General features: G+C 44.4%; 1 protein-coding gene across 1 annotated transcript in view; it reads left to right on the top strand.

Annotated features, from left to right (window-relative positions):
* Positions 1–20,406, top strand: part of LOC120902664 (frizzled-4) — a 41,580-nt gene extending 21,174 nt beyond the window's left edge. Inside the window, exons 3-4 of the mRNA XM_040311622.1 lie at positions 4,761–4,960; positions 16,850–20,406. Coding sequence (XP_040167556.1) covers positions 4,761–4,960; positions 16,850–17,595 — 946 coding nt within the window. The 3' untranslated portion in view covers positions 17,596–20,406. The remainder of the gene's footprint in view (positions 1–4,760; positions 4,961–16,849) is intronic.
* Positions 20,407–21,303: the final 897 nt, after the last annotated feature.

Genomic DNA, 21,303 nt, shown 5'->3' with positions numbered 1-21,303 from the left:
TGAGCATGCGATTATGATTTCAGGAAGCGCGTGGAAGCGCTAATCTGGGCAGGAGTGAGGTTATGAAATAACTTAATAACAAACCGACGGCAACGACGACACAACGCCGTTTGCTTTTCCCGTCGTCTGACTCTGAATCTGAGCGTAACGAAATGTGCTGGAACTAGTGCGCGCCTTGTCGCGATCGAGCTGCAGCAAAGCGGAGCTGTTCAAAAGGTTTTTTGAAAACACTCGACACACTGGAGGAACTGCCGTGTAGAAAGGATAGGAAACAGACACAAACTGTGGAGGGTGGAAAAAAACGAACCCACCCCAAACTTCACGACCCAACTTCACGCGCGGGCTGGAAAGCAGCGGAGAATTTAATTTCCACCTTTATCAGGGCAACAATTTGTCATCTTTGACAGCCGGCGAACCGATACGGCGGCGGTTTTGAATGCTTGTGACAGAAACGGGGTTGAGTTGCTTTCAGTAGGCCGAACACGAACCGGTGGTTGGGCTGTGGGTTGAAGGCAAAAAAAGTTTGAACCTGTACAAGCTTAGAAGTTGGAGCTGCCCGAAGCAAGAATACGACGACCCCGGTTGTCTAGTAGCCTATCGGGCACCGGGATCGGGATTGATAGGCGAGAGGTGTTGGCAGTACAAGCAGTGTCCAGTGGTTGAACAATCTTGAGTCGCCGACAGGGCATGTGTGTGTGTGTGTTTGTGTCTCTCAATCTGCCGCACAATCGATCAGTGTAAATAAGCAGCACATCAAAGCGTTCCCAGACTGGATAGCTGCGAGAAAGACGGAGTTGTCTGAAGTTGAAGGAGTTGAAGTACCACTGCGCATGCCAACGCTGTGCTGTGAGCACCCTTAGTCACACACACACACATGGACATCTTGTACGCCAATCAGCCACATTGATAAATGATGTCTCGTCATCGAGAGCCATCTTAAAGATGGGAAGAAAAATAGCCACACGTTTGTTTGTCGTCACCGACTAACCGGACGTTGGGTGATGGAAGTACTTCTGAATCGCTGGACCAATCTCCCGGGGCCCGTCAAATCGATGCGCCAAGAAGCTTAATTGATCCTCGCAATGGTACGCCCAATGGTGATGGAGATGGAGAGCTTTTCGTTTTCTGGAGAGAAGATCGGAGCGCACACGTCATTTCAGTTAATCGTTCTGGATGCTGGTGGAGTTCTTCATCTTGTGATCTGCTCTTGCACGATCGGCCTTACCTAACTGGACGATCATTGTGAAATGGTGTATAAAGAAGAGAAAAAAAACACCCGAAGCGAGCAAAGTATTAATCATTTCGTTCAACCTCTTTTGACAAACGAACTATGAACATATCCTCAACTCTTTACACCACAACGGATCCATGCCCAGGGTAGGGGTTTTGTGTTTGCGCTCCAATCGCGCTCCTCTATCTCCTCTATCGGCTAGATGCAATCAACACGACCCGGGCGAACCATTTATCATTCGAATCTGATACGTTTTGGGACCGGCGGACTGCTGACGGATCGGATCGTTTTGCGCGGTTTTTTCGTGGTCTCGCTTCGAGGCTCTAATCGCTTCTAGGCGATCTTTTGTGTGGTGCTTCTCATGAAAAACTGCCAAAAATTTGGTTTCCATTTGATTTTGCCATGACCGGTTCTCCAATATCGATGGAAGCGATATCTTTGTCCTTTCTTCCAATGTTTCCATTATTCCAACCGCGGGACAATAGGCAGTTGTAAGATCCTCGGCTTGGTTTGGGTGATGTGTGAAGAACTCCTCCTTCATTCGTGACTTTGTCTGAGCACAAAAACCTCAATACAAAGTTGAATTGTGTCTTCAAAAGATGATCTTCACATGCTTCAGACATACATATTCACCAATCAATACCTTGCTTCTTAAAAAAAAAAATATACAACGAATGCGGCTAGCTTTTTAAAACTCATCCGCAAGTTGTTACACGTCCGCGCACTGTGAGTAATGTGTTAATGTGTAATGTGTAATGTAATGTGTTGTGATGTAATTATTTGATAGCGCAACGCAACAAGCCCGAAACCGCAACCATTAATTTCGAATCCGGAGCGCAGTTTTAATTAAACTCCCTCCTTTACCCCCTAGGTTTGGACCCGTTTTGCAATCCGTTCGCGATACAACCGAATCGATTGACACATCGTTAAAACACAGAATCGTTGTCGGCAGCAAGCGGAGCGAAAACCATTTCGGGCGGGCTTTTGTGATGTTGGAAAATTAATCAGCCAATAAATAATGACCTCTGCTGGCCACGGGGCCAACGGGAGGGGAGCAATAATTTATAAGCAAACCCAATCAAGCGGGGTCGTTGAAAAGCCACGATGAAGGGTAAAAGGCAATGGCATGAGGTGTATATTATTTGGCCATGGTTTGGAAGAAACGTTTCGACTATTCATTAGCTAGCGTAGAAAGGAATTTGGGGAAAGCAGGTGATGCGGCAGGTGAAATGCATTTTCTTTGGATTTGTGGTGCGGTATGGTTTAAAGAAGAGTAGGATTAAGCACCGTGTGATTTGTTTCGTTATGTTTTACTTATTGCTGAGGTATGGGTTAGAAAGGTAAATGAAATATATAAAAACTCTTCCATCAATTTCAAATAGTAAGAATCATGTTGCGTAAATTTAACCATTAAAATATTAAAAATTATAGTAGTAAATACTTTCCACCGACTAGATCTATGCTTCCAATCATTTCGATCATTTACCAAATTAAATTTCTTCCTAAACCACAAAAGGACCTAGAAAATGTTATACAATTGCCTACCTTCAGGCGCTTACTGAAGGGTTATTTTTGAATTAAAAAAAAAAAATCTAGCTTGTTGTTTTTCTCTCGCATAAATTGCAAAGTAAACATCATTGCTCTATTAAATCTTTGATGATTTAACTCCCGGTTCAAGTTTACGACCTCTCGCGCGCGCACATCTTTCCAACGCAAAGCGGCTCACATAATCGTTAGTTTGTTCAAAATAATCGCACCATACCATCACACCCATCGGCAACAGCACACGCACTAACTAGCCTGCTAAAGGTCAAACCGCGGGCAAAACAACCACCAAGACGTTCGCGATCGATCGAAATGTGAGGGACAAAAACAACAACCCGCCAAACAGTCAACACCACAACCCGAGCCTGTCATAATCCGTTGCGGCAGTGTGTCGTTAATCGCACCATTTTATCTGGCATATTTTAATTAAATCTCTCTTTGCCTCTCGCTCGCTCGAGATCCTCCTTCCCTCGATTGGTTGTAGTTTATGTGTAGCGCTGCTCGTTTTTTTTGTTTGCTGTCCCTGTCCTATCGGATGGGGGTAGAATGTGTCGGCGGGGGGTTAGAAATCCACCCTCCCCAAATGACAAACGGCTTCATGCCCGGGCAAAGCGACGTCGAATGCGACGAATGAAGACCCCAAAACGGCAAGTAAAAAAAAAGCGGTGGAAAGAAAGCCGAATTAAATCGACCAAAGCTTCTCTGCACTCCCTTCCCCCAAGCACACACACACAGCCACACATGGATACAGTCGCACGCAAACCGTTTATCTAATCGGGCACGGTAAATGTTTCATGTAAAAATAGACTTAACTAATTAGATTTTTTCTCGCTCGCTTTGCTTCACTGCCCGTCGTGCACGGGCCGCTTCCTGCAAGGCGTGGAGGAAAACCTTCCCTCAAGTTTGACAGTGGGTGGTAGTGCGTGGAAGGAATCTCGTGCTAGGCTACTGGTTTTGATATGAAGTGCTCAGTTGGTATTGGTTCCGGTGTTACGGTTGCATCTTGCGGAATGTTGGTGGTCGTTTGAATTAGGATTTGAATGAAGTCTAATTTATTGGTTTCACAACAGTGTAGCATTTTTGCATAAAATATATGTATGAATAACAGAGAAAAGATGCAAACTAATCTGTTGATGCTAAACATTGTCACACATTCGATTTTCACATATTTGTATTCGTTAGCCGGGAATGCAGGAAGGGTTGTTGGGATACGATCATCTGATTATATGAATAAATGGGTAATTTTGCCATTCTTTGTTTAAGCTATTTTTCTTTTATTGATCGTGTTCCTTTTATGAGTCTTATTGACTTTAAGTCAAAGCTCTCAAAACATCCTAAATGCATTTTTTGCATCCTTTTAGACATTGCTAAAAGAAGTTTAATGTTGAATTATACTACTTGTCATGTATATTATCAAAAGTCTTATTGATAGTCTTCAAAAGAGAGTGTTTTTGTTTTTTTATTTCTTGTATTTTTTCACGTTATTTACAAAAGTGAATGTAGATAATAATGATGCGAACATTTCAATAACCATATATATTTAAGGACTTATTTACTATTTACTATATTTGTGATCAAGGAGCAAATTTTGTATATTTTTTATACATTTTTTAAAGGATAATCAGCCTGAATCAATTAAACAGTTGGTTGGTTTATGATCTAAACTGAATTCAATGATCTGATATCTGATCTTAGCTTTATCTGAATACTTTTCAATACATTTTTCAATGCAATTGCCTTTATGTTCCATTGATAAATCAAGAATTGACAAATCTCTAAATAAAAGTTGAAATGCCATAATAATAAATTTACATAAAAAGAAATGAATTCCACCATTATCATAGAGAGGTGTAATATTGAGCATTATGTCCCCAGCTTAATTTGGCTACCACTGTCTTCCCACACGATCGTAAACCATCCTTCCTTGGCGTGTCCTATACTAACCATTTACTTTTCTCCTCTCTCTCCCCCCATTTTCTTGCAGGTGGGCGATCCTCTGTTTGCGTTGGAGCAAATCGGTCCGCCGGCTGCTCGGCACCGACCTTACCTCGCCCGCCGATCTGCACGCGGAAAAGCCAAACTCGTCCCACGACACGCTGTTCCAGCTGGCGGCCTGGGGCATACCGGCGGTCCTCACCGTGATCGTGCTGGTGGCCCGGCTCGTCGACGCAGATGAACTTTTCGGTAAGTCTTTCGTTGTTTCCGTCGTCTTGGTCGCGTGATGTTTGTTTTGTCAGAAAAGGTTGTGTGTGTTGTTTTAACGACTTCGCTTAACGAGATACCGCTTCCGGTCCTGCGTCGGTATGGCGGATTCGTAGGTAGGGTTGACTCTCTGGAATTGGGCGGCATGCTAGCCCTCCTCCAAAGGGCAGTAACTATGTTGTTTTTTCCTGGTAGTCACAATTGCCTCCGTTTATGACACCTCCCGTACGGTGGGCTCCGGGCGGGTTCTGTTCTTGCGACGAACAATTCCTACGTTTTTGGGTAATATAATTGGAGCCAGTGTACTTTTTTCCTTCGCCTCCCGAAAATGGATATCGCGCACCATCGGCGTGCATCTGTGGATGGGTGAGTTCTGTGTGTAAGGGTAAGGTGCTTATCAGTAAGTAAATGTTTACGAAATGTTGCACCGAAAAAAAAAACACGCACCCAACGCGATCCACATAAAAATGCCCAACAAGAGGCCGCTTATCTTCCTTCGCTGTTGGTCTGATCCTCGAACACTGGCTGGGAGTAGGAGCTGCAGAGTTACCTTCCCTTAAAGGGGTCGAGTTTTCGCTTATCAGCCGCTGCTGCTACCTTCTCACAATGCATAATGTTGTTCTTTTGATAAAAAAGGCGTACCAGAGTGCAGTGAAGATGTCACCAGGTGTGTGTGTGTGCGTGGTTGCTTATCTGCCACTGATCGCGTGTGTTTGATGACAGTAGGGATCCCCCTCTGGTCCACCGATACTGTAGTTCGGTGTGTTTGGGGAGTTTTTTGACAGCAACTCCACACGCGGTGTGTGTACGTTCTGCTGGTTATCGTTTGCCGGCGGGCTGCGTTTGGATGTCAGCCGCTGTTGACAGAGGGCAAATGACATTTCGGTACTGTTGTAGTACTATCTTTCCAGCTCCGAGGGAACATTGGTGCAATTCTACCGCAGACTCGCAGGTAAAATATGTGTTTGAAGAAGCTTCCATCTGGCGGTCTTTAAGTAAAGCACAATTCTTCTTTTACTACCAGCAGGATTAAGCTACGGGGTAGTAATTAGTCTGTTTACTCTTTCGCCTAGCATCTGCCCGCTTCTACCAGCAAGAAATACCATTCAAAAGGTGCCGCAGACGGTCGGCAAATTAAAGCACAATTATTTCAATATTATGATAGGCTCGCGCTTTACCGGTTCGTTCTGTTGATAAGCACTTGAATGCAGAAGAGAAACGGTTAACGAAATATTTGTCATCTTTGTTTACCAACGGCACTTGAAGGCTTAAGTAGATCGAGCTAGCGATGGCACCTGTCCTTGTGTTATTTACACATTTTACTACATTTTAATGTAGAAGAAATCAACGAAATGGTAAATAATGAGTTTTTTGTACCAACTCCCATGCATAAGCTTTCGTTCTATTGAACTCAGAACACATACAACTTATTTTATATTCTAAAAATGTCTTAAGATGCGCTTAATATTTCATCTTTCATCTAAACAGATCTCTCGATAGACTAGCTTTAATGTCTGAATGTGAAGAATGTGGCTCTCTTTCTCGAAGCTTAGTGACGCAATGATGATCTTTAAATGATATGTTACGACATTTTGTAATTCGGATCAAAGTTTTACTGTCAGGATACTTCTTCTATGGTTCTGTAGAAACGCGTTTGACGTTATATTTGCAAAATAATTGTAAAAAAAAAAACACAAATGCAAACTCAGCGTGTCTCTTGCGAAGACTTTGTCGGCTCAGTTTACTGAAGTACTGGCATACTAATTAAAAAATGCCACTAAATTACAATCGATGCTTTACATGTCATCGATCATCGGAACCGTCATCAGTGTTCAGAGCCGCCGTTTATGTAGCCGCCTCTGTATTGAATCAAAAACAACGCCAAGCAAACGAAGCAGAGATGCCTTGTCTTGGGAGCAAAAAAACAAAACAAAAAATCACTCATCTTTTGCAACATCGCAAAGGAATGCAAGCAAAAACGCACACACACAGAGATATGAACAGGGGAGTCGAAGGTGTCGATTGAAACCGGTTCATCGAGTTTGTTGCCGAGCCCCTAACCCCGACCATCATCCCATCCGTGCCGTCCCCGACGCGCGGTAGGTGGCAGAGCGAATCGTATTACCACGCTTCTGTGCGGATGCACCAGGATCGGATGCATCGGATGCCCGCATTCGCACAGGCTCCCCCGCTTCAAAAGGGGTCCCATACCATTCCCCTCCGTCCAGAGACACGGCTAGACGTGTTGTGTATTATTTATGTGTTTCTGTTCGAGCAAGAAAGCGCAATGTTGGAAGAAAATATTGCTCCACTGCGAAACAAGGTTTGTACCGCTCTAGGTGAAGTACAGGCAACACCAAACCCTCGTGGTGCACAGGCTGTAATAATAGGAAATAAATCAATCCGGGAACGAGGAGCGAATTAACGTGATTATGAATGTGTGTGTGTGTGTGTGTGTGTGTGTGTGTGGAGTGGTGCAACGGGTGGAAACGCATTTCGCCTCAACACCTTCGCGCTGTTGTGTGCAACAAACGAGGTGAAGCGAAAAGGTTCCAAACACACACACATTCTCACACAAAAAAAGCTGCACATGATCAACACCTTGCTCCTTCGCTTTTCTCCCAATTCGTGCCAGCAGAACAGTAACAAGGTTCTTGCTTATGAATGATGGTGCTTGAGCTGGCCTGCCGCTTCGTTGAAGCATATTTCACCTCTTTTTTACGTTTTTCTTCGTCTTCTGTATGGGGCATTTTCTCGATCTTGCACGCTTTCCTTGCCTACAACGGCACCGACTGAAAAAAAGAAACAATGGATGCAGCTGTCCATGGGATTCTGCTCTCCGGCCTCCAGTAAACTGGAAGACATTGCCTAACGATTGATCACTCTCACCAAATTCGCTATCCTTTCGTGCTCCTCTTTTTTTCGTTGCTGTTGCTAGTTCCATTGTTTCTCTGCATATCTTTAAACCAAAGCAAGAAATGCTTGTCCCCTCCTAAAAAGAAAAGCTTGCTAACAGGCTCCGATGCCTGCAGCAAGAACGGTAATGTGCGACATAAAATCACGACTCTTTGCCTCTTTGGCGGACAGGCCGGACCGTGCCGCCAGGCCATAAATGGAGCTTGCATGGACATGGAGTGCTACTATCACCCGCCTCAAGCAGGCCATGGCCAATGGAAACGGGTCCTCTCGGGCAATGGGGGGGTTTTATGGGTGTTTGGTGTGCCCTTTCGTACAAACCACTGTCGATCGTGTACGTCGATCGTTTCATGGAACGCTTGGAACGCTGTGTAAATTGATTTTTATTTTATATGCGTACTCTTGGTATTGGTGTTGTGTATTGCAATGTATTTTACACCATCAATGCCCTCAGAATCATAATTCAAGCACTGAGAAGGTATCCTTCTTCAGCATTCAAGAAGGAACCAAATTCAGAATTCATAACCAAGTTTGGAGACGAATCCTTGTTTGGAAGCCAACAGGCACAAGAACGCAAAAGAACGAAACGAATTCAGAATTTGAAATGGCAACGGTTGTATATACACTAGAAGAAAGTATGCGGGCATGTACATGTTGGATGCTGTTGAATTTCCATCAGTTATGGTCGATCTTGATCGAATCGATCCATAAATGAATGCTAAATAAAACAGCTTTTTTTAAATTGTTTCGTTCAGATCCTGTCTGCAAGTATGACCTCTCCTTCTTCATTGAATTAAAGCTATTTTAATTGCGTTTTATTTAAACGCGTCATGCAAATGGCAGCTCCAATGTATCTCCAAAGGTTTGGGTTAGTTTTTGACGATTGATTTAATTCACATCTACAACCCGGGACACGCCACCGACATAATGAGGAAGAACGTTTGTCAACACATGTCAATTAAGCTGGAATCGGAAGCGAAACATCAGTCCCCAACACCCCGAAGGAAGAGTGCATTAGAAATGTCAGACCAGACATGTGTGCTCGTGTATGTCGTTGCTGCGTTGATTTCTTACGCAAACTAATCAAAACCGACCGGCACGTTACTAGACTAGATCGTCGTCCCTTTGCCCGCTTCTTGATACGGTTCTCGTTAGCTATGCTCATTAAATTGCTCTAATTATAAACAGTTTTAGAACGAACGGTGGAGTGCTGCACTGCGCTCGTTTTACGCCTCATAAGCGAACTAACGACGAGGGGGTGTTTTTGGACGATCCCAGACAAACATGCTATACACGACGGGAGTGATGCGTTAATTTGAAGCAATACATCATAGCACACCGTCTTGCTTTTGGTGAGCATTATGTGCCCTTAAATCTTATTTCTTACACAACGACTTCCTCCAATAGTTTGTGAAGCCGATCAATCAACCATCATCAATAGTGTCTTAGTGTCTTGTTTGCGACAGTGACAGTGACAGTGCCTTTCCACAGCTGATAAGAACAACGTGTCGGTACCGTACAACTACCGGGCATTTCCAAATCACAGCCCAGTTTTAGGCCCGTTCCAATCAAAAGTAGAAGTGTCCCGGTGTTTTTTTTTCTTTCTCCTGTTTCTTTGCGGCTTGTACTATCGGGAAATCCTCCTCCCTTTTTGACTTCTCTTACCCCCTCCTTGTTCCCGTCACGTGTCAACCAACCGTGACAGGGGCCGCGTTATGATGAGACGGACAGCACCCATCGCCGGCCGCATCCCGCACCTCCCACTAGAGATTGATCGCCGCGATCGATGTGCCGTGTGTAGTGTTGATGTTGCGCGCTCTTTGCGCTTCGGGTTGTTGCGCGTACAGCGCGCGCGTTGATTGATTGGGATCGCGCACGCTCCTCTGACGCTCGGTCCTAGAGGCAAACAAAACGGAAGCTTGTCTGGGCTGTATGTGGTTCGTTTTTTTTTCTTCTTAGTATTGCTAGTATTCTATCGTGTTGGTGCGTATTTTTTTATCATTTACCGCCAATTTCGGTGGGCAAAATGGCGGCCTGTCGTCTCGAAGTGGTTGCTTAATTAGGGCCAATCAAACGGAACGCCGCGCTGGAAGCACTGCCATCGCTCATACGCGCTGGACAGTGGACGGGTGGAATTGCTGCAGTGCAAACGCGGAAGATAACAAAAAGAACGCCACCGTAATTGATTGATATGAATTGATATGGAATGACAAGTGAAGAAAAAAAAAACACACACATACACACTGGAACAATTCTACCTGATTAGAAGGGATTCGCGTATTGAATCATTCAACTCCTTGTTAATAACTTAAAAGCCATTCAGGCGCTGCCCAAACGACGATAATGGCGGTGCAATTTCCGTTGCATAAAGCCCCAGTGGTGTAGGAATAAAAAATACAAATAGAATAACTAACAAGCTTATTACCCGATCGCCCGCGTTAATCGCTCGGCTCGCGCGTTGATGCTTTGCTGTTTGCTTTATCGCGGCCCAAATGGCTCGATCACGGTTGAGTGTGCGTTTGACCACTTTCAATCGATTGAAATTCCTCCGTTTTCGGCACATTGAGACAACGTTTGGAAGGGTTCAGAGTAAGCTGGCGACGAACCGTGGTGGGTTGTAAATCAATACGACAACCCACGCCGGTAGTACACTTCCCAGCAGGCAATTGTGGCACTGGCCGGAACGGAATGGTGATAAGATATGTTGTTTTTTTTTCGGATGACTTTTTTTAAAACAGAATGTGGTACTAAAATTGGAGTAGCGAACAGGGTAACAGGGCGAGGGCAGCACAATAAGCTGATTGATTTACCGTCGATAGCATTCGATTAGGCTACCGAGGCCTAACGACCCGGGGCAAGCCGATTGGCGGCACGTTTTGGGGGTTAATTGAGGAAATGAGCCTGTTCGCTGGCTTGGGGTAATTCGATGATCAAGTGGTTTATGGGAGGACGGGGACCGCGATCATCGTATGCACGGTTTTTTGAGTGCGATAAAGGTTTGTTGTCGATTTTATGGGGTTGTTTGGAATCAAATTTAATTGTTGCTGTAGCTAAAAGGCACTAATCAGTGTTAGGTTTGGTCAGTGATCAAATGGTAGTGGTATAACTATTTTTGAATATAAATTCTATTTGTTCGGGGACTATTACATTTATTCGACCAAATAGTAGGGAATTCCTTTCCAAGTTTTTAAGACATCATGTTGTACCAAGTATTTGGAATCTGGCCAGATCTTGATCTGGCCATCACAAATAGAGATGAAGAATCATTTTTCAATGAACATAATTTTACGTTTATTAACATAAGCGCAAGATCTTGTCATTTGTTTGCGGTAAAACAGATTGTTCCTTGTAAATCCTCCATTTGCTACCTCTATCTAGCAGCACAATGGCGGAGTACAATGCAGCTATTCTCTCACCTCGTAATCCTTTTGTGCTGCCAAACCGCCCTTACCCGGTTCCTTTCATTGCAACCAGTGCGTATCGAGTTACATTCAGTTACTGAACTGTGAAATTTCACACGCTTTTAACGCTCCCCCATATTGACGGGTATGATCGAGTGTGTGTGTGTTTGTGTCTGCACTCGAATTGCATATCCGGGATATTATGAAGTTTGTTGTATGCCATTTTTATTTTGTTCATAAAAGGATGCATTTTTTTCTGATAAATGTTTAATGCCAGATTGCGTTCCTTCATAAAAAAATACATTAGCTGATTTCATATGATCATCCATATTTTTCACCACTTAATTCAGAGAACGTTATCGAATTCTGCAAAACGGCTGAGCACGATGTTCGATCGTGCTGGCGCAGCGTTTGAAGTATCCGACAAAAGACGCGCAGGCGTGGAGATCCAAAATGGTGTGAAGAAGAACAAAAAGAGACATTTTCGGGCGTTGTTTTGAGGACAATGGATAAAGGATCCTCTGTAAAAGGACGCTTTTTTTCATTTGCGTTTCATGCAATCAGGCACGGTGGGACATCGGAGAAGCGAGTTTGTTAAAGGATGCTTGTTGCAGTAGAGCGATTGTTGTTGTTGTTTGAATTGTTTTCCCCACAACACAGGAAGTGGAGCATTGTGGTGTCTGATCGCTTTAAATTAACAAGAAAACGATCGAAAAGATTAGCGTGTGCCGGTTTTTTTAGAGCGAGAGAATGGTAATGCTTTATTTTTATTCAGTGTGAAAAGCCTAAAGGAAGAACAAGACTTTGTAGCAAATTTATTAAATTTAAACATTTTTTATTCAATTCCCAAGTATACGGTACCTTTTTAAATGCATTTTGCATATCTTCAGGCGTATCAATATGGTGTAATCATTTTGAATTGAAAGAATAATGGAAAAGCAGCACAAGAGCACATAAAAACTGACATCCTTTAACAGATTATTTAAAGTGTCAATATTTTAGAACAAATATATAACACAAAAAACCGCTATGCTAGTAACTCTACTACATGATAACAAGAAGCAGTTGACTGTGATAACTGTGCCCGCAAGGGTTTAAGCACTACTCCCTTTGTTTCCTTCCAAACATCGCGACGACTGCATCGAGTGCGAGCATAAAACAAAGCCACAAATTATGCGACCGAAGCGCATAAATCATGCCCAATCTTTTACCATTAAGCAGCACATCTCCGCCAAACATATCCTTTTGAAAATTAAAGCAAAAGAGACGAAAACAGAGCGAGAGAGAGACCAGGCAAAAGAAAGAGCTCGAGAGGAAAACAATGGATCCATTGAAACTCACGGCGAGCCTTACGCTTGGGACATTCTTTATGCTCCAAGACGAGCTCGAGCTTACGCGTAGTTATGCCCCCCCTTTTTCTGTGTTTATCCCCCAACGATGCTGTGTGTTGATCGGGCATGGAGAAGGAAAGAGTGTTGTTTTTCTGCCGTCCAGAAAAGGTTCTTGGCTTGCGCAACCGCTATCGCGCAAAAAGGGATAGGCACTATTGTCTTGGCGTTGCGTTTGTTTCGCTGGTCGCTAGTTGCTGGTGGAGAGCAAAAATGAAGGAATAAACCACCCCGGGCCACAACGAGGACACACACACACGCTCGAACAAATGCAATGGCATGGGGAACAGGGCATGGGGAAGCAGGGCCGGCGGTTCCTTTGGTTGTGTTTGCGTTGTCTTTTTGTAGCCTCGGTGGCATGCTCGGTGCTACTGCCTGGGAAAAGGGCTACCAGGGAATGCATTCCCAATTAAACGGGTAAAATCGATGGTTCTGTGCGAGGTTAGCGGTTCCCGATTGCTACTGGCTTTCGAATACTGTCGCTGTAAAAGGATGTCCCGGGCGGGACCGTATTTTTGCTAGTAATTTATTTAAATGGTAAACATGAGATGTAAGGCCATCGATGGCATGGATCGGGAGGTCATGTTATCAAGCTGATTGGAAAACGAAGCTGGCCTCCTGTTTTTTTGCTCCCAGTATGTAAACTTAGAGGCACAATGAACATTGCAAAACACGGAAGGATATAGAAAGAAAACGTCTAGAAAGCAAGATGGAACAAAGGGCTTGTGTTGTTTTAATGGTATGCTCCGTTGTTTTGGCGCAGTTTTGCAGTAGGCTCTGTGCAGTGCAACGGGCAAACAGGCAAGCTGCTGAATATGCAACAAGCTGAGCAGAAAAATAAAATGTCACTATAGTAGATGTATCGCTGCTTAAGAACGAGATCTGATTCAACTCGAACTTGTTTAAAGAAATAGCTCAAAGTTGTTACTTCAGAGATATAATAATATTGGAGTGACTGGGAAAAAGTTGAATATGTCTATAGATTTCATCGATTGTTACTGAGAAATGTTTTGAGTTTGAACAAACAGTTTTCAATATTCTCTCATCAATAAGCTCTCATGTAAGCGTGAAGGAGATGATTTGTACTGCCAATTGCATAACTTCTGGCGCTTTTATATACTAAGATTTAAATACTATAAATATGCAATTTCATCAGATTGCAAGATGCAGTTTTCTGTGTTCATTTCCTAGCAACACATTTTAAAACAGTTCGCACTAAAATCACAACCACACCTGCCCTACCCAACATATGGGCAAAGTCTGCAGCCCTACAGCGTCTGCCCAGCGCCTGTAAAAGTGAGAGCCCTGCAAACCATAAGGCAAAACAGCATCTCAGCAAAACGGTACTGCACCACATAGCTCTCCATTGTCACCATATCCGGAGCAAACATTCCCTGGGCAACCTGGATGGTGCGAATAAACTCCCCGCCTTCCTCTCCCAGTGCACTCCCCAGCGAAGCAAATAACCGTCGACACGAGACGAAGCTAATACACAGTTTCGTTTCCCTTTCCGCGCAACCACTCAGCAAGCTGGATGTGATTGTGCCCAATGGATTTCGGTACGAGATTGGCACACCAGGTCGCGTTTGAAAGTGTGCATTCCAGGTGTTGCAGCCTTGTTGCACCGATGCACACAAGCGTGCGTCACTCAAAAGCAAAAGTGCATTCAAATGTTTTCGCCTCCGCTTCCGCTCACCTCAGGTACGACGCGCCCCTTTGTGTGGAATGATGTTTTGCTGGAAGTTGGTGTTAAGATTTGCCAATTCCTTTCCTTGGGAAGTTTTTTTTTCTTCTTCCACGTCTTCCCGTCCCTTGTGTTGCCTTCGGATCTTTGGAAGGGTAAGATTGCATTTAATTTTATTTGACCGATACGATGAAAGGTGCGAAGCTTGGGCGGGTTACGCGTCGGTGCTAGGTTTGACACGCACTTTTATACGATTGCAGGAGAGCGATTATACGCTTCGGACTGGCGAGTTCAGGAGTTGACCCTTTTTAACCTTTTTTCCACTTCAGTGAAGAGAGTTGCGTGCGGTTACTAAGCACACTTCCTGTTGAGAAGTCAGGCTTGAAGGTCCAAGAAATAATGAAAGTTGGTATGGCTTGGTTTGAATGCATCTCGATTGGGTTTTATTGGAACTTCAGTGAACACTGAATGGTTCAAAATGTTCAGACATCTTGCCTGTACAGTAACAAAGATGTATTATTACTGAATATCACTAATGCCAGAAAGCCTGGTACAAATGCAACCTTACCAGAAGATCGATGTGTGTATAAAACAATCCGGTTCAGATCGTTCATCGATATCGAAACATCCACTCCAAAAATAAAGGCCCATTAGTCAGCTGTAAATTCCCGAAAAACGAAATCTCCAGCACACCCGCAATCGATCACGATCGCACGTTCGGCTGATAGAATGCACCTGCCTGTGCATTATGTGGCAACGCATCCAGCCGCGAATGCACGCGTGTCTACCATAACTCTTTCCCACTGGTTGATAACACAATTTATAGCTTTACCCTCAGCGCTCTTACCACATCGAATGCTTCCGTTGCCCTTTTTCTCTAACAAAAAAGGGCCTACGAGGATCTATGCCGGCGCGCGCGTGTGTGTTTTTCTACGTTGTTTGTTCTCTTTTAAATAAATTACAATAAACAGCGTGCGATGAAATTAAGGGCAGTGGCGGCGTTGGCGGCCCTGATCACTGGCCCGGGAGTGATCGAGATCGATGGCCGACACCGGGTGTAATGTGCGCACGTGTGTATGTGTGTGTGTGTGCTTGGTTGATGATCTGTTGATGCCCGTTCCCGTTGCTGTGCGCAGCGCAGACGCGCAACGCACGTTATCCATCGATTACGTCGATGTGTGAAGGAACGATTTCCAACGCTTTTCCGCATACCGGTTGGTTTGCGGTCCCGGAAGGGCAGAGAGCACAAGGGAGTGATGGAAAAGAATTTCCAAACCTTTTGCTCCAAACCAGGGGCATCTTGAGCGGGATGCAGCAGCACGAGATCGCCATTTGGGTTGTTAACGAGCATCAGACGGGTCTTGATCAGCCGCCACCGGCAGAGCTGACAGGTGATTTTATGCGCTTTTAATCAAGTGGGAGCGTAGGTTTGTACGAGTAGCTGCACAGCATGGGGTCTAATATGCGTGCGTGATTGCAGGTTTCGACACTTAACACTATCGAGAATGAATGTCATTAGGAGTGATGCCCAAAAGGAGGTCTAAAAGGTCGAGAAAGTCTAATTAAAAAGCGATTAAAATTGCCAGAAGACATTTTGTCTTCTTAGTACATTACAGAATAACAGCGCCATCTGTGAGATTATTTTGCAGTTAATTTAAGTTCAAATTTCTTAGCTGAAAATTTATGAAAAATAAATTATCCTCCACAAATTATACTTTCCCTACGATCGTACATGTACGATCAACAAACTTATTTACAACTCCCACAGCGCTCACGAACACATCCCAATCCGAATAAGATGTAGCATTTCAACCTCTCCAAACCGAGTAGCGGCCTAGTGCTAGACAACGAACCCCCCGTGCCATGCCACCTGACTGTTTATTTATTATTCCGTAATTTATTGTTTGATTTTGTTTGGATAATTAATTCATGCCGACTAGGGGCAAGGTTTTTTTTTCTTTTGGGGGGGGGGGTGTGGGGTTTGCTGGCGGCCGTGCCTATCCATTCCCATTGCGGAAGCAACCGGATCTGTGGCACTTTTCTCTCACTTCGCTAATCGACGGCAATCCGTGGTAGGTGGTGAAGTTTTCCCCGAACAAGAAATATGTCCGTTGGGAGGAGCGGGGCGGCTTATTTTCCTTCGCTAAACGGTGCGCTGAATTAAGAAAATATAAATCTACGATTGCGGAACGATGGTCGTGGAAAAGCCCCGCTTAAATCACTGACCCAGCGGGGCGTTGTGGGGCCCGGCCCAAATGAATGGAGCAGTGAAAAATGGCTAAAACTTCAACCCAATTAGGCAGGGTGATGACAGGAGATGAAACATGCATTTTGTTTTTATTTTCCAGTGGGTTGTTTCTGTACAATATGCAAGTCGAAACCGATACAACCTTCTTAGTTCATAGTTTTACTACTTATTACTTAAAAGTCTTAAACTCTCTATTATAAACGCCTCTTTCTCTCTGCTTCTCTCCAATTCCAGGATCCTGTTTCATCGGAAACCAATCCGACAAAGCGCTGCTAACGTTCGTGATCGTGCCGCTGCTGTCGAGCTGGGTCATCGGGTCGGGCTACCTGTTCACCGCCTACCTTCGCAAACGGTCGGCCGCCCCACCGCTCGTCCACAACCTGCCAGTGCACATACACGGTATGGGCAAGTTCCTGTTCATCTACGCCGTCCCGAGTGCGGCCCTGCTGATGCTGATGTTCTACGAGTACGCCTGCCGGGAGAACTGGCTCCATCTGCCGCACCCGTCCCTCGACTCACCTCTCCATCCCTCCCGGGCCCCACTGTGGCCCTTTTTGCTGCGTGCCTTTATCGAGCTGCTGGTCGGTGTGCTGGCGTCCGCCTGGGCCGTCGGGCCACGGATCGTTGGTCTGTGTCGGGGGCGTGATGGCACCGGTGGGGGTGGCGTTGGCGGTGGCATGGGTGTTGGGGGACGGGGCGGTGGCGTCGGAAAGCTTTCGGCCGGTTCCGTGTACAAGCAGCCGGTCGGCGGGCTGCCCAAGCTGGGTGGCTTTGCGGGCGGCGCACCGTCCACCTACTCGACCGCCTCCTACCAGACGGTTTGTCCGCAGAACTCGCTCGTGGCGGTGTCGATCGGGAAGCTGCCCTCGGTACGGCACGCCCGGAAGTATCCGTCTCACTCGCACATCAACCGGAAGCCGCGCAGCTACAAGATGTCGACGCAAACGATCAGTCTGACGGGCAACGAGACGGTCCTGTGAGAGCGGGCGAGCGAGTGACGGGAGTGTGCAGGAGTGTGTGCCAGCAGGCACGACAAGTTGTGATATTAATGTTAAACTATTAAATTATTGCAAGAAGAACGTCCATCGCCGTTCGGGAAGGGCTTGAAGTGGCTTTTTGGGTGTTGAAGCGAATAACTATAGGAACATCAAGTTGTATAAAAAGAGAAGAAACATAGCAGTGGAAATTTTAGAATTTACAAAAAAAAAACGTCTACTTGAAGATACTTTAAAACAGCAACAAATAGTGTAAAAAGTGTAGATTACATAAAGCAAAGTCGTACGATCAAGTGGAGAAGAGGAGCGTTCGTTAGCGAAATGAGAAACGCTTGCCCGTTTTGTCTGTTAATTTTCTTAAGTCCGCTGATAAATAGCATGCAGTTAAGCAGTTGAGAAGATAAAAAATAGAAGGAGAAAGTCAGTCAGGAAGCGATCACACAGTACGATCATGTAACACATCCTCGTTTTACCCCGCTTTTTTGTTAAAAATCCCATCTCACTCCTTAAACCCCTAAAGGTATGCAAATGCAATTTGCTCGCCCTGTTTCGCTTGTGGTATTTATACAACACACAATTAAATGGCAAAAGAAACGAAACGAAACGATCTCTTTAGGGCTCCCCGCTCAGCTAAGGGTTAATTGTTTGCGGTCGGGTCCTGTTTTATAACCAAGGAATGTTGTAAACTGTGGCCATCTTCCACCAAACAACTGCGCCTCGTTTCGGTTAATGGTTCGCCAAAATATGATGCCCGGGGGAAATGTGGCCGCCGCCGACGACGCCAGGCAAAATGCAAAACAAGTTTTTCGTGTTCGTCCCCGGCCTATACGCTTTCCACCTTCCCCGTTTGCTTTCCCCGACGCTCAAATTGGAAACAAGTGAAGGCGATAACAATTTAGCCGAATGCGGCGTCTACATCGTCGATCATTTGATGATCGTTCCGGTTGTTGTTGCACTTTGTCTTGTTTTTTGTTTAAAAAAAGCAACCCTTATGCCCGCATGTTTGGGGTGGTTGCTCCACTGCTGCTGCTGTTGACGATGATGACGGTGGCGATGATGATTCTGTTGCAAAAATGCAATCGCTTTTTGATTGGATTTTTTCCCCACTTATGTTACGTACGATCGGTTTTGGTTCTCTTTTCGTTTGGCCACTTTTTCTTTCTCCCGCTTCTCTTTAACGTTTGGAAATTTATGCTGTATGCCTCTCGTGTGCTGCACGTACGTGTGCAGTTGCACTTCACTTGCGCCTCACACACAAAAAAAATGGAAAAGAATCTACAATCTGGCATGTGTGAGTGTGTGCTGATTTGAGGTGTTTTTACTTTGGCTTGTTCATCGACAGGCAAGTGGAAGGAAGAGAAAGGGGGGAGGAAAGAAACGCATTAAAAAACGAGAAGCCATTTGTTTTTGGTGGAAGCAATTCGATCACCGGCCACGGTGACGGTAACATGATCGTGAAAACCGTTCTTTACGAGGTGCTGAAGTGTGGTGAAGCCGTTATAGCTGCCACAGCCCAGGCTCGTTGGGTTTTTTTTCTTTGGGTTCGATTTTTCGGGTTTCCTTTTTGGGCTTCTCAGTGGTGGGGGGTAGAAACGTTTAGCGTTTCGTAAAAACGGCCCCCTTCCCGCTCCAGCTCCTGCTGCTAAAGAGTGAAAGAGATTGCAAAAAAGCGCACACACCCCAAGAGTGTTAAAACAACAGATTGCATTTGGCACGCAGGAACAGGAAATGCAAACGTGTGAAAGTGTGCTTAAGGCGTGTATGGTTGTGTGAGTGCACATGGGTGCATGGAAAACGGGGCAGAGGGTAAGCAAAGTGTGCAAAATCAATTTGCGATGGTCATTTTCGATATCGTAAAGCCGTCGATAATGTGTGGCTATGAGCATAAGAGGGGAGTTTTTTTTCTTTTGAAATACAAAATTTACTTAAAATGAGCTGAAGCAATCGGCAAGCATCAACAAAAAGTGCACCATAAAATAGAGGAACGAGTCGGTTATCCGGTGTTGCGATGACGCTTAATAAGCAGGGCGAGAGAGATCTTAACAAGCGAGTGCAATAAGCAAGGGTGATTGTGTAGGAATTGGATCTCTATTTTATGGTGGAGATCGGAAAGTAAACTGCTCAGGAATTATGATCACAGACAGGAACAGGGCAGAGGTTTCTCATTTCGATAAATTGCGGAAAAAGGGCAAACAAAAAACGCCCATGTAAAGTTGTCGTCTCGTAACGAGATTTGAAGTACATTTAGTAGCGATTAGCGATTGAATCTGAAGTAGCCTTCCCTTTCGCTTGATTGTTTGTCGTGGTAGTGTGTAAGGCTTATACCGTGCTGTCTGTGTGCCGACCGACGGGACAACAGCCACTCGGTGTCCTGTGCCATTTGCGAATTTATTTGCGGTTTTGTATTAAAACAAAAATAAGCTTTTAGTACACTCGCGGTGTACTACGTTTTAAGCTATGCTTCAGCTCAAATGCAGCTGCTTGCTGTCTTCCAAGCAGGAACTCGTGCCTGAGGCAGCAGTTGAGTAGGAGAGTTCGGAAAGGGGGAAAATGTCGAAAACAGTACTGAATTTAACGTTAATCAAAAGCTGCTTGTAGGTGTAGAGAGTGTGCAAACAAATACTGTACTTTGTGCCTGTTTAAAATCCCCCTTCCCATTCGTTTAGCAATGTAGTGTTCGCAATCAAACTAATTTGTGGATAAGTGCTTGGTAGCTTGTACGGAAATGTATTTGTGTATGTAAAAAATGGCTTAAGAAACTTACTAGTTAAATAAAAAGTCTATCAAAAATTAAAATGTATGTCTTTCTATTTATTTTAAATTAGTTGTAAATCATCACAAGGGCAGTTTATTACTGAATCTAGACAGAATGGTACCCATTTCTGGATTATTTATGAGATAATAACGTACGCTGTGCAATTCATCGTTGAAAAGGTTCAAGGAAGAGTGCCTCTGTGTTGGGTTAGTAATGCCTGAATTTTTGTTTTGACATGACGGCCTTTTTTTTTGGTGAATATTTTATAGTTGTTCATTTAAAAGATAAAGACAGTCTGATTCCATTTGTGCTGAAGCACGAAACGTATATCTTGCTTGGTTTATCCACATCAATTATTAACAATTAACTCACCATCAATATTTTATTTATTTAATTCATTCTGGCCGCTGCCTTCTTCTTCTATTTGGCGAAACGTCCTACGCGGACATGCTGGCTTATACAAGCTTTCGAGACTTAATTCATTACAATACATCCGGATAGTAAACCCTTGCTAAGGGGAGATGGTTCATTCAAGGTTTGAACTCAGGCCGCTGCCAGACACATCGAAAAAACACTGTAACGAAAAAAATGACAGGTGAACTGTAACGCATTGTAACGCCCCTTTGTCGATCCACGCGTCGACGAGCGAAATCCTAACGAAATTGCTGTTAGTATGCTTCTGCAGAGCAAAACAGCAATTTAACACAAATTAAACACAAGTATTGCTGTTATTCTCATCCAAATTGAGGAAAATAATATTAACTGTTTGTTTGTTTACAATACCAAGCGTTACTTTTCGGTTGTCAAACTTTTTCGTTATGGTGTTTTTCACGGTGTGTCTGCAGAATATACTCTAATTGAAAGAAATAATGAATTGTTGATAGAAAATTGACGAACTACTTGATATTGAAATTGTTTATTGGATTTTGTTGCAATTT

Source organism: Anopheles arabiensis, chromosome 3, assembly GCF_016920715.1.
Source record: "Anopheles arabiensis isolate DONGOLA chromosome 3, AaraD3, whole genome shotgun sequence".
In the NCBI taxonomy this organism is placed as follows: Eukaryota; Metazoa; Arthropoda; class Insecta; order Diptera; family Culicidae; genus Anopheles; species Anopheles arabiensis.
This window is presented reverse-complemented; position numbering and strand designations above follow the sequence as displayed.